This window comes from Biomphalaria glabrata, chromosome 14 (assembly GCF_947242115.1).
Source record: "Biomphalaria glabrata chromosome 14, xgBioGlab47.1, whole genome shotgun sequence".
In the NCBI taxonomy this organism is placed as follows: Eukaryota; Metazoa; Mollusca; class Gastropoda; family Planorbidae; genus Biomphalaria; species Biomphalaria glabrata.
In genome coordinates, this window is record NC_074724.1 from 33,771,128 (window position 1) to 33,785,468 (window position 14,341).

Here is a 14,341-nt window from a genome sequence, read left to right on the forward strand (position 1 = left end):
AGAATGAAAAGTTGGTGAAATAATGTATTCAAGGTTCAACCCAGACGCTTTGTACTAAACATGAGAAACTTCACAAAACCTGAGTTTGAGTGATTGTCCTTGAATTGTCAATGATTCTCTCCCCTTGTAGTGCTGTACATGAGTAACTTCACAAGAGTTTTAAGCTCACAAGACTTAAGGTTGCTTACAAAGACGCACTTATTTCCCTTGCATTTTTAATCCTATTCTATCCCCTTACATTAATAAAAATGAGAAACTTGAAAATATGGCAAATATGAGGTTCTGTTTCAAAGACATTGTGACTGCCCCTAGACTGTAAGTGCCGATTCTCTCCCCCTTACAGGTCTAACTATAAGAAACTTCTAAATAAACAAGTCTGTTCAAGAAAGAATGATTGCCCTTGGATAGTTAACTCTAACCACAAGCAACCTACACATGCAGTTTCTTTAAGATGAGGTTAATACAATTTTGTAAAAATAAATTTTGAAACATGAAACCAAACAAAAGAAATATTTGAGTTTATACTTTTTTTTTTTATTACACTGAAAGACATCCAAGCTAATGGATATTCGTCCATAATAGTTTGTTAACTATGTTATAATATATTCCTGTTACACATCCATAGTATAGCTAAAGTGATCTAGAACAACAAAAAACACAAGACACTACCTTTTCACACACATTCATTCATTTTGAACATCAATTTTACTATTTAATATCTTGAGCCCTTAGTGTCACTCTTAACACATGTTATTAATAGTTACTTCCCCAATAGTTCCTTCCATGTATTTATAATTTACATAGAGCAGTGACAAAAGAGTCCCAGTTTTGACAATGGTCAATATACATTTTGTTCTCCTGCTTAATCTGAACATTTCATTACACAAACATATGTTGATACAGAAAAAAATAGAATTCTGATAGATCTTTCACATGCATTTTTGGAAACATCAAAAGCTAAACCAGTTGGAACAGGACATGGCTGAATGATGGTGAAATTTACTACATAAATTAAAAGATATTTACAAGTGTGTCAGCTGGAATGACAATGAAATGCCTGCTCTTTTTGATTGGTGAGAGATGAACCAATGACAAAACGAGCTTCTAATCATGTGATCAAAACTAAACCCTAACCTACTTGGAATGTAATAAATAAAACAAAAAAAACAGGTTTTCAACAGACTCTTCCTAACTTACATGAACGCTAAGTAACACAAAATATCGAAACATTTACAAAATATACAATTAGCAAAGATCTACAGTACCCTTTTTAAGAAGAAGTTTCCCATTCAATACATGATATACATAATCATGACACAAAGAAAAAAAAAATCCTGACTATGGACTTTATTGTACAAAAAAAAAAGTTTACATAATAAGGGAAATAACTGTAGTTGTGTTCTGCAGGTACAGTTATTTATTAAACGGATGCGATTAAGAAATACAAAATTATCACAAGTAAAAAAAAAAAAGTTGAATAAAATGACATTACTTTTTTTATTTTCAAAAGTGAACAAATCAGTCAAACCAGCGATGCTGTGCCAGTCTTCTATAAAGTCATTGTCATAGCAAAACTCACAATGACTGATTTGTTAACCAAAAAAAAATGGTGGGCACGGAGACGTAGGGGGAAATACGTAAGAGTCTATATTCTCACTATGATGGAAAACAATTTGGAAGAAATTGTAAAATATTCTCCAACACAAGCTTGCATTCCATTCACATGTTTCATCAAGTTGCATGCATAATATGTACAGATGAATGGTCATTGAACAAAAAAATCTTTTTTTTTTTTCACAAGCAAGAATCACAAGGATACTCAAACATCACAATGTATAAATTATTGATACAAACAAAAAGGTTGAATTTGAACATCACCAGCCTTCATGAAAAGATAAAAAAACATTTGTTGTACCTAGTCTGAGTGCACGGGAAGAAAGAAGTGGACTACTAACATACTAAAATGAGTCACAACATTGCCTACACACTGGTCTAAGTCTGCCTACATGTGTCTACAGCTCTAGGTTGCTAAATGCTTGCTGCATCTCTTCATGTAGTTCCTCAAACTCTTGTTTAATCTTGGCTTCACCATCTTTGTAAGGATCCTGGAGACAAAGTAAAAAAGCTTTAACATTAACACCAGAAATGATTTTTTTTCTCGAATAGTCACGTGACCATGGTACGATTGACTGTCACACCATAGGCCAACAGCCTAGCAATTAAAGTAGTACTCTTAATTGAAAACTACGTTTTAATCATCATCATCAAACTTCATTTAAAATTCTGTGGACAGAAGCCCTGCTGTTTAGTGCAGTGCATATTATGTCACCATACAGGTCAAGGAATTTGTTGTTTCCCAGACCTGTAGAGATGCTTTAACAGGATCCATTACTTCCATATACACTAAGTCTAAAGCAGAATAGTTTTAGGAAATATTACAAATATTAGGTTGCTAAAAAATGTCATTCTATGGCTTATCTGAGTTTATAAATCAGATACATTCAAGAATGAAATTTCTGTAAAAACTTTTGGCTAACACATAATATCAAAGGTAGGCATGACAAACTACAGAACAATGATGTGGAAATACATCAGTGAAAGCTCTCCTTGGAAGCGCATGGGCAAAAATATGTAAACAAATGCCAATGACATGAGGAATGTTCAAATGCATATATTAAAAGCATAGAAGTTAGGAAGCAATTTCAGTTCCATTTCGAATCAGTTCTTTTTACTGGGATGGGTGGTCAAGAGGCTAAGTACGCTTGAAATTGGCTACCTATGAAGGGCGCTCTAGGTTTGACACCCGACTCAAGCAGAGTTATGTTTACTGAGCGCCTAAAGGCAGCACGGAAAAACCTTCTCCCAGATATCCCCTGCCCCCTACTGGTCCACAAATGAAATTGGACCATAGCCCTTTGAGCATGCTGTAAGCATGAAAGTAGCGCTATATAAAAGCAATAATTTAATTCAATAACATTTCTGTTAAAACAATTTTAATTAAAGAAAATATATTGTCTTTGACTGGATTACACATCATGCTTTAATTAAGTCCCTATGTCTTCATTATAACGAGCCCTCATCACATTTGAGCTTAAAAACTACACGTGACAGCTGGCTACTAAGACAACACGGAGACAAACTTTGCCTGCGATGAAATGTGCCCACAGGATCAGCTTAACAATAGCCCAGACTAAAAAAATTCATTTTACTAATGAAGTAAACTAAAACCTCGAGCATCATGCAAAATAATAATTAAAAAAATCTTATTTATTTAAGTTCATCCTGCTTCATAAATTAATAAAAAAACAAAACAAGATAATTTAGGTCAGATGGTAGTGGTTACCTTGAATTTCATGTTGCTTAGCTTGTACATAATACCTCCCATCTGTTCCTTAATGATGGCAAATGTCACCTTGTTGTCACTCTGGGCAGTGGTCTCGACCGCATGGCGGGCCATGTCATAGAAAGAGATAATGTTTTTCATCATGCCCACAGTCTTGTAGAATGGACAGAACCTACAAATAAAGTAACAAATGCTTGATCAGTTAGAGTCAACCTCTGGCATATTCATCCTCCAGTAATCTAAAACAAATATTTGCTATCAATGAAAATTCCTAGTTAGACTATAATCAATATAATAATATTGAAAAGAAATAATTTACAAAGTATGAGTATGAAAAACAATAATTTACAAAGTAAACTATCAAAAATTCGGTCAAAATGTCTTTCAGAATGAAAAATTTGCTGAAATTAAATGAAGTCTTACTGCCATTGTCAGACCTGACATATATTAAACAGCCCGGGCATGCTACCCTGCCTCATAGTGGCGCCCGGGTGGAAACAATTAGGCCAAAGGGTAGCAAAACAAGACTCCAGTGGGGGTGCCTAAGGGGGTGCGAGAGCATCCTCATTGCATTGTGCGGAGTTGTAGTAAAAAAGCTCCCATAACCTTGTCACAATCCAGGCGCCGTTAAATAAATGGCGTGTCCTGCACAGTTAGCCTGGTATAGAAAAGGAAAATGGCACGGGTCCCGGTGCACGTGGTCTCTGGCACCGTGAAAGGGAGCTCTGGTTAACTTTTGCTGGCTTAGAGTACCTGACAGTTTCAAGAAGAAGAAGAAACTATAACAGCTGGGACATCATCAGACTGGTCGATAAGTCCTGCAAACAAATGACTTGCCACTAGATCATGTTAAAAGAACTGGGAAGTAGTGGACTGACCTGTCATAAGGTGTGTAACCATTTTGTTGTAGGTAATCATCCTTGATCAGCTTAGCTACCTCTAGTGTGATTTTATCAGACTCTGCAAGTGAACCCTGGGAACAATCAAAACAAGTCAACGTGAAGTTATTTCATGGCTCACAGTTAGGCAAGAGCTTAAGTAAGATGTCACTGCTTCTGTGTTTTGGCAATCTATGTGGAATGACCTAAACTTAAGTTGTTTTTTTCTCCACAGACCAAATAAAGGTTAAAAATTATTTTCACTAAAGCTAAGATGTTAAAAATCAACTCTCACCTTGCCGACAAGCTGTACAATTTCAGACAGATCTTCTTCTTCTTGAAGGATTTCTTTACACTATAACAATGTATTATTGAAATAAAATAGATAAGTTAGAAAGTAAAGGGATTTGGTTGATAATGATTAAGATATATTTAAAATTCCTGACTCAAACTAAATGGACTTGTAATGTCTCATCTCACATTTTAACATTCAGACAAAGCAAATCAAGACATACCTTGCTCTTGAGAGGGACAAAGTCTGGATAATTCTTTTCATAAAACTCATCAAGGGCTCTGTCATACTTGGAATAAGAGATGAGCCAATTGACTGAGGGAAAGTGTTTTCTCTGGGCAAGCTTCTTGTCAAGACCCCAAAACACCTGGACGATGTTGAGTGTGGCTGTTGTGACAGGGTCAGAGAAGTCACCACCAGGTGGAGACACACTGAAACACAAATAATAACAAGCTTTTCAATGACTTTGAAGTCTTACATATTAGACTAATGTAATTGGATACTTCAAAAGACAGTCACTAATCCAACAAAGGAACATTTTATTTACCAATTTCAAATAATAATTTTAAAAAAATTCCTAAAAAATTAATCCACTGACAAAAATCAGGAAGTTATAAATCAACTTACGCTCCGACAATACTGACAGAGCCCTCTCTGCTTGGGTTACCTAGACACTTGACACGACCGGCTCTCTCGTAGAAGTGGGCCAATCTAGCAGGAAGGTAGGCGGGGTAGCCAGAATCAGCAGGCATCTCAGCTAAACGACCAGAGATCTCTCTCAAGGCCTCGGCCCAACGAGATGTGGAGTCAGCCATCATGGACACGTTCAGACCCATATCTCTGAAGTATTCTGACAATGTGATACCTAAAGGGGAAATAAATGTGTTAATACTCCTGGTAGCTTGTAATGTTTTCAAATAATACTTGTTCACTAGACTATTCTAGCTTTTATTTAGTTAAGTATAGACTTTCAAAACAATGTAGACAAGCTTTTGTTTTTAATTAACTAAATATACAGATAATAATATTAACAATATTTTATTATCCTTGAAAAAATTTGGCATACAGAAGCCAGAAATGTTCAATGTTGGAAAAAAATTTCCTGACCAGCCAGACTTTATAATGAAATGGGAAACTTAAACTTGGGAGTTGATTAAATAAAATACAAGGGAAAAAAAAAGAATTTAGTATATTATTATATTTGTATATAGAAGTTTACCAGTGTAAATAGAAGCCTCTCGAGCAGCTACTGGCATGTTGGAGGTGTTGGCAACAAGTGCTGTTCTCTTCATGATACTCTCTTGTTTGCCTTCAACATCCATAGTCAGCTGGAAATGAGAATCTTAGCATGTATGCACTGCTTTCTACACATTAACTCAAGATTTGCATGCTAATAGGCTTGCAGTAACAAGCAATTGTCTAAAACATGTTAAAAGACTTGCAGTAAGGTAAGAGATAAAGGCATGAATAAGAAGTTTAAAAAAGGTTTTAAGTTTTGTGTGAACAATCTTTTATTCCTATACTTTAAAAATAATTGAAAGTTAAACATTTCTGTTTAGCTTTTTAGACATTAAAAAAATCCTTTTGCACACTAATAGAGATGTTAATATATGCTCAGGGGAAAAAAAATGACAAGCCATTTTTCTGGCAGGTTGTGGATGTATTAAAGAGTGCCCTCAAGAATCTTATCAAGAAATGTAAACCCTCCTGAAGCTCACAATCCTTCACTAATGAACTCACCTCAGGGAAGTCTCTCAATACTTCAGACATCTCATTACCTCTCTCGCCACAACCTACGTAGATGATGATGTCAGAGTTTGAGAATTTAGAAAGTGACTGGGAGATGACAGTTTTGCCGCAGCCGAAAGCCCCAGGGATGGCGGTGGTTCCACCCTGTACACAACTAAAAAAAATAAATAAATGAAATGTAGTACATTAGCATAATTTGTAATGAAACATAAATGTATATTCAAATTATAATCCAACAAAAACTTCATAAAAGAAATTTTTTTTTCTTACGGAAAAAGAGCATCCAACACTCTCTGACCAGTCAACAGGGGATAGTTGGCAGCTAGTTTATCAGTGACTGGACGCATTTGACGCACAGGCCAGACTTGCATCATTGTGTGTTTGGTCTTTACTCCATCAAATTCAGTTTCAAGAACAGGTTCCTGATGACAAGATAATGAAAATATTTTTTAAAGAAAAAAAAAGTAAAATAAAAATGAAATTTCTAAGTTAGATTTATATGAAAAGTTGCATAAATATTGAATTTGCGCCATTTATCACAAGATATGAATTCTTTGTAGGCACATACATAACTGCAGAAGCTAAAATATTAAGTAAATATAGTCAAAGCAAATAGTTTTTTTGTTGTTGCAAAGTATGTTTGTCAATTGGGGCGTGGTGGATGAGTGGTAAAGCACTTGACTGCAATCTGAAGAATTCCTGGCCAACTGGAATCTTTCAGCAGATATCATTCTAAACTCTGATGAATTTTTTTTTTTCATATAACAACAAAATGATAATTCCATATAATTAAAAGCATGTTTCAACTGACCCCAACTCCATACGAGCCAGGTGGAGCAATCCATGTGACTGTACCCATACTTTTTGGTGAAAGCATAATCCTGTGCTTGACCAGAATGTTCTCATAGACCATGCCATATATATCACCACCACTCAAATGGCTGCCAACCTGAAACACAAAACAAAAAGATTTCCCAACTCCATTGATCAATATACAAAAAGATTCTAAGCATTTCAACATTATGATGTATGGCTGAGAGGTATCAACTTCCTTAGCTACCTAACGAGGCCGCTCGAGTTGGAAACCTGACTCAAGCTGAGTTGTGTTTGTTGACTGCCTAAAGGCAGCACGGAAACCTTCTCCCAGATACCTCCCCAACTGGTCCACAAAAGAGATTGGACCATAACGCCTGCTATAAGCATAAAATTTGTGCTATACAAAAACAATAAAAAGATATTTTACACCTATACTCAAACATCAAAGTATACAAATATTTTCAAAGCATTAATGAATATGGTCAACTGTATGGTAGCACCATGGAAAAAAATTAATACCTACCCTAATGCCTTTCAGTGGCTCAAAGTCCCACCTCTTGTTTCTGTCCAAAGCAGGAATGTTGATACCTTTAGGGATGTAAATACTTTGTGTCAGGTCACTGATGTCTTCTAGTGGACGCTGAATACCTAGGAAACAAAGCAGTCATAGTATGGTTATCTGATTAGTTGTAATGAACACTTAGCTGACACAATGAGCTTTAAAATATTGTAGTGTGTTTTAATTTATTACTTTTTAAAACTCTATTGTCTTATCAAGGAGATCCTGTAGTAATTAAAAACTATGCTTCGTTTTAATACAAAGAAAATAATTTTCATGTTTGTGCTTCAAATGGAGATCTAAGTAATACATTTGCACTGCCTAGATGTGATACAGGGCCAGCTCTCTGGAGTTAGATCCCAACCTTGTATCAAAAATATTTAAACGTATTAAAATCAGCATTTTATTTATATTTTTTGAAAGATAACTGGTGTAAAATCCAGGTGCTCTAACAGAACACAAGAATTCCCCCTCCCCACCCACCCCTTAAGCCAATGACTTCCCAATAGACCAGGGCATTTGTTGTGCCCTATGACCACTTACCATCATAAATACTGCCCATAAGGCCTGGACCTAGCTCTACTGACAATGGTTTCTTTGTTCTGAGTACAGGATCACCCACAGTGACACCAGCTAGGCAAAGAGTTAAGGCGTTTTCTGCAACTTTCATTTTAAAATCAATAAGAAATTTACTAGGTGAAATAATTAATATCTAGGACTAAACTTCTTTTTTTTTTTTATCTTTTAATCAATAGAAATTGAAAAGTAAAGCAAGGATACAGGTATCTTCGTATACTTGGATGGTAGCTGTGTCTCCTTCCAGCCTAATGATCTCCCCTACCAGCTCTGAGTGGCCGACACGTACAAGCTCCATAATGGCTGCACCAGCCATGTTCTGGGCAGTGACGACTGAAAAAAAATATAATTTTTTTTTTTGCAATTCAAGAGACAAATTTTCGCTATTATGATTTATGTTCTATTGTTGAAATAGTCTGATGCTTACCAGGGCCGGATACAGAGTAGATGTATCCATACATGCTCTCTTTCTCTGCATCTGCCACCTTCATCAGGGGCTGCATAGTGTGATCAGTTTCATGCGTCTGTAAAAGAATAGGTACTATTTGTAATCCTTTTCTTTTTACACTAAAATCTCACTGCACTGACCCCTCATAACATCATTGATAAAAAAAAACATGGCTTGCTTAATATTTACTGTTAAACAAGACTTCGCAATTAAACAGCACAACAATATATTTGAATCTTGATGATAGAATTTGTAATTATAGTTTCAAAAGTCGAATCTGTAGTGCCCACTACAAAACATGTTTATGACTTAACAGAGAAAAATGTATTTGTATTAAATGAGGTGACCAGCGTTGAAATTTGGTCATCATGATATGGACATGTCTATCATGTTTATTTAGACCTACTTTCATAGTTGTGAAGATGTGAGAGTATAGTATATCAAAAGTGTGAACATATCATGATAGAGCTTTAGGTCAAAGTATAACAGAGTTAAAATTAGAAATTAAAATAAATAAATAAATTATCATAATAAATTCATGAAGGTTTGTGCAGTTTCCATTTTCATGTAAAATAAAAAGATTTAAAATCTTGTTAACAGAACAGAAGGTCATGGACTAAAAGTTAAGGTCAAACTAAGAAGGTCAAAGATGCCCATTAGTGTTTATACAGCCTGGGACTGCCATATAAAGATCTATATATATATTATATTTAACAATTTGTGCCCGCGTATGAAAGGAAAAAAAAAAGAATTGCATGTACATAAAAGTTTAACTAGATTTAGTAAGTTTCAAATATATTCTTATCATAAGAAACAATCACAAAATGTTAACGAGACACTTAAGTCTTAATCATGATTTTTATAGTACTAGATTTTACTGATTAGAAAAACATTCTAAAGAACTGTTCATGTCAAAGCATTACTCATATCCTAATGGAAATTTCTAAGTTTTGAAAATATATTAAATCGCTAAAATCATATTTCATTATGATTATCTGAAATCAAAAATATTTAAAAAAAAAAAGAATGAATGATTTACCATTTTGTTATTCTATTGTTGAGAAAAAGAAGTTAAGTTCCAGAGTTTCACAAGTAACAGTCTAGCAGTCTAGTTACTATTACTAGCAGCACTATCCTACACTGTCTTATCAACTGATGTGATGATTTACAATTTAAAGAGATGAATTACATGAATATTTTTCATAATCATATGATGATTTTTTAAATGGTGGCTTAGCCTTAGGCTTAACTATTTATTCTACAAGTTTTCATTGACCAAATTACAGTGTCTCTGAACTCTACTTGCGACTTGAACTTGTAAGAGTTAGGCTACATTAGTCATTACAACTTTAACTCAACTGTCTAAGTCAGTGTCTTGAACTGGGTCTCAACAACTTGAACAAGTAAAAAAAAAAAATACAAGACAAGTTTGAAACATTCAAACAAACAAGTCTCACCAGACTTACACTAAACACAAATAGATTTAGGAAAAAGCTATAAATTGTAAAGCTTATCGCATAAAGTGAACAAAGTTTCGCGTTGCAAAAACATTTGTTAAAACTCTAAGTGCAAAACGACAACAACTAATAAAACTGTAGAATATAAAACAAGTATACCGTCTTACCATTTTCGTTTCTGTCATATGATGTTACGGAAGTGAACACTGTTTTTCTCGTGATTGCCGATTTCCGCTTCCTACAAATTTTATTATTATAATTAACTCCCTTAGGTCACGAGCTCGCGCAAGCAGAGATGTCAGACTTGAACTTTCACTGAACTATATAAACGCTATTTAAATAATGGTATAGTCACAACTTGTACTCGTTAGCAACAGTCATCGTGATTCGCCCTAAAAAAAAAAAAAAGCATATTTAAAAAAAAAATTGCATTGACCCTTGGTTGTGAAGCTAGGACAACAATGCTAAGGCCTACTACTCCACATTACTCGCACTAACCTAGGCTGTTTTCAACCTACCTGGTGGTCTGCTTACCCTTATGCGCTCTCTGAACTGTCATTCGATGGTCACTACCTCGAACCCTGCCGATTCCCCCGTCTTGGTTTGGGCTAGAATCCAGAGGCGTAGTGAGGTGATGCACAATGCCCCGGCGCCACACGCAGTCTATATTTCTGTATGATGTTCATGGGAAATGGGGGGGGGGCGGCCAATAAAGTAGCCTACCTTGCCCCGGACGCACGTTTTACTCACTACACCCCTGCCGCCCGTAGGCCTGTTTTGTGTGTGAATGTTGTTCATATTTGAATCTATATTGTTATTGTTACAGTAGTTACGATGAAGTGGTCAACTGTAGTCGAACTGAATTTCCATTTGTTAGGATCAATAAAAATTATGAACATGTAAAACAAAACAACCACAGTCATAGATCTAGTTCTTTATTGATCATTCTATTATTGGGATCGAAAGTATTTATTAAGGGGACACAATCTATCAAAAACTCCATTGAGATAGGTCAAAATACTCTTTAAAAAAGGCGTAACATTTATTTATATTAATTTATAATAAATAAAAAGCAGTCATGGAACCCCCATCCATCCATTCCAAGTGGCGCTACAACCCACGGAGGGCTCTGGCCTGCATTAACATATCCCTCCATTTAAATATCTCCAGGGCCTTTTGTCTCCACCGAACCTCAAGCTGTTGATCTGAAATAATTCCCAGGTTTTGAGGATCTCGAAGTAATAGATTTCATTAAACATTTTAAATACCGGTATACTTAAATATACTAACACCAGTATTCATGATGGTGTTGACCAAACAGATATCTTTCTGTCTAGAAACAATAGGTTTCAGTCCAGGCCAAACAATGAAGCATCAATCAGACCAAAACATAATTCCTTTAGGTATTGTACACTTGACAATGCAGTTTTAAGTGAGTTTGTGTGTTTATATCAGAAGATATGAAGGAATGAATTTGACGGTTAATATGCCATTGCAGTAAACAACCAGGTAAAAGCTGGATATTTTTTAAGGCTAGATACATAAACAAGGAGTACTCTGAATATAAAAAAATCTAATTTTTTATTTGATCTAAAAAATTGTTTATTATACATAAAAATAATCAATTGACAAGCTTCTAAAATATTTAGTTTTGCGGGTAGACCTCATAAACTGCAGTATCAGCACTTTTGTTTAAAAAATAGCTATTTTAATTTATATATACTTGGTTTTCACTAAAAAAAAAAAGCTGCAATGCTCACTACAATTCTGAACAAGACACAATGAGCTCTTCTAATAAGACATTTTAAAAAACTGCTGTTAGCATCCTAATGCATTCTACTGCATTCGGCAAATATCATAAACAACACATCCTACCGCAACTGAGTCAATGCATTAATGCAAGTATGTTTCCTTACTGTTCAAAAGCCTTAGAGAAAATGGATTTTTTTTTTCAGGTTGAAATATAAATATGAAAAGAAATAAACAACAAAACTTTGTCTGGTAATTATACATATTTATATAATGTACAAAGTGCATAAATGAAATCAAAATACAAAGATGTATTTTTTTTTACTTGTTGCTATGTAAGTTTATCTATTTCCTGCATAAATAAACCTACTGCAATTAAATTCGAGATGGACGGAAGTAACGATTTCAGAGTTATAATGAAATAAATGTAGAAAACAATCTCAGGGTCACAATGAAATAACAAATGTAGAAAATGATCTAGGGGTCACAATAAAATAATAAATGTAGAAAATGATCTAGGGGGTCACAATGAAATAACAAATGTAGAAAATGATCTAGGGGTCACAATGAAATAACAAGTGTAGAAAATTGATATAGGGGTCACAATGAAATAACAAGTGTAGAAAATGATCTAGGGGTCACAATGAAATAACAAATGAAGAAAATGATCTAGGGGTCACAATGAAATAACAAATGTATAAAATGATCTAGGGGTCACAATGAAATAACAAATGTATAAAATGATCTAGGGGTCACAATGAAATAACAATGTAGAAAATGATCTAGGGGTCACAATGAAATAACAAATGTAGAAAATGATCTAGGGGTCTGTCACAGTCTGGTTTAACACTGAGTGTTATTTATTCACCTTGGGTCAAGAAGGGGAAAGCCCAAGAGAAAACCTCGGAGTAGAAAGTGGAAGTGAGAATTGATAAACTCAAATTGAAGTCAGTAGCTTTCTGTACTTGGAGCAGGACACATTATTGGAGTTGCATTGTTACCTGCTGTGGTGCGGATGTGATTTAGTAGTGAAATCGCATGTACACCTATTCTTGGTGTGATGCAGATGTAATTGTATTTCAATATGTTGAATTATGTTTATATAACTACTATGAAGGATATCATGTCATTTCTTATTTTACCAGTGATTTGTAACTGGATGCATTAAGAAGTTGCAGTGTTTTAATATGTATTATTCTCATTAAATAAACACTTTTTGTCTGCTGAAATCGGACTAAAATCTGTGATTACTATTTATATTTGTCAAGTACTAAATGTGTAGCCTAACTCAAAGACACACAAACCCAGCATTTACATTTGTCTATTGTTTCAAAAGAGCAAACATTCTACAGAGCTGACACTATACACACATTCATATTTAATTTAATAACTCAATTCCTACTACCCAATCATGTCAGATTATGATTAATTAATTGAGTTAGTAAAAGAAATGGGTCTCACAGGGGATAGAAAGACTGAATTCATAGAAAGGGAATTAGAGCTGAACAATAAGAGAAAGACAAACAAGAACAAGATGAACGCGCAGCTGAGCTTGCACATCACAAGGAGATGAAAGAACTGGAAATGTAACAAAAAGAGAACAAAAAGAGATAGATGAAAAAGTGGAAATTGCCATACTGGAAGCTGCCAAAGTGAACCCCAATATTATTCAACCACAAACACAGCAAAGCAAGCCATACGTATCAAAGTTTCATAAATTTATTGAGAAAAATGAAACGCTTGAGACTTTTTTGGTGCAATTTGAGCACATCGCCTCAACCTACGACATGTCATTAAAAGATATGGCTAAAGACCCACTTACCAATCTGTCAGGTGAACCTTTAAACATCCTATCAGAACAAAAGTCTGACTACAAAGTTGTAAAAGGTAGACGCCTCAAACACTTTGGAAAACCTGAGGACTACTACAGGAAACTGTTCAGAGATATGAAACTACAAAAAAAAATGGCGACTACAGCAGAATAATTTTTGAAGTAAAACAGAGCATACTGAAATGGCTAGAACTATCTAAATGTGACATAACCAAGCCAATGAAATAATAGACATGTTCCTAATTAATAGCATACTAATGAATGTCATAGACAATGTCTTCACATTTCTTAAAGAAATAGCAGAGCTTCAGGTATAGTAAATTATGCCAAATTCCTGTAGCCAGGCCAGGAACTAAAAGACAAAATTAAAATCACATATGCAGCAAGTTGAAATTTGACATCTGTGAAACAGACTTAGTACATATTCACTCACCATGGATCACTGGTGAAAGAAAAGTTATAGTCATGGATACACCAGCACAAGATCTTAAAATAGGGAAAGTAGAAGGAGCAAGAGATATTAGCGACAAAGAAATTATGGATTGGCTCGAAAACGTTAGAAGTAACCATGGCAACTAAAAGCAACAAATATGATCTAAACTAATGCCAAACAGAAAGAAGACATGTTCAGCCAAGCTTCATA

General features: G+C 34.7%; 1 protein-coding gene across 2 annotated transcripts; it reads right to left on the reverse strand.

Annotated features, from left to right (window-relative positions):
- Nucleotides 1–510: 510 nt before the first annotated feature.
- Nucleotides 511–10,433, reverse strand: LOC106070709 (V-type proton ATPase catalytic subunit A-like). 2 transcript variants are annotated; one of them, XM_056010043.1, is made up of 15 exons: nt 10,286–10,433; nt 8,641–8,737; nt 8,418–8,546; nt 8,181–8,270; nt 7,602–7,726; nt 7,074–7,211; nt 6,533–6,684; nt 6,254–6,416; nt 5,733–5,841; nt 5,141–5,378; nt 4,737–4,944; nt 4,517–4,576; nt 4,222–4,316; nt 3,344–3,515; nt 511–2,105 (listed from the first exon to the last, which is right to left on the reverse strand). In XM_056010043.1, the coding sequence occupies exons 1-15, from the start codon at nt 10,301–10,303 to the stop codon at nt 2,013–2,015; spliced, it is 1,887 nt and encodes a 628-aa protein (XP_055866018.1). In that variant the 5' UTR covers nt 10,304–10,433; the 3' UTR covers nt 511–2,012. The 2 variants fall into 2 exon arrangements, with proteins under 2 accessions (XP_055866018.1, XP_055866019.1); XM_056010044.1 differs by lacking the exon at nt 10,286–10,433 and adding an exon at nt 9,701–9,720.
- Between the last annotated feature and the right edge of the window lie 3,908 nt (nt 10,434–14,341).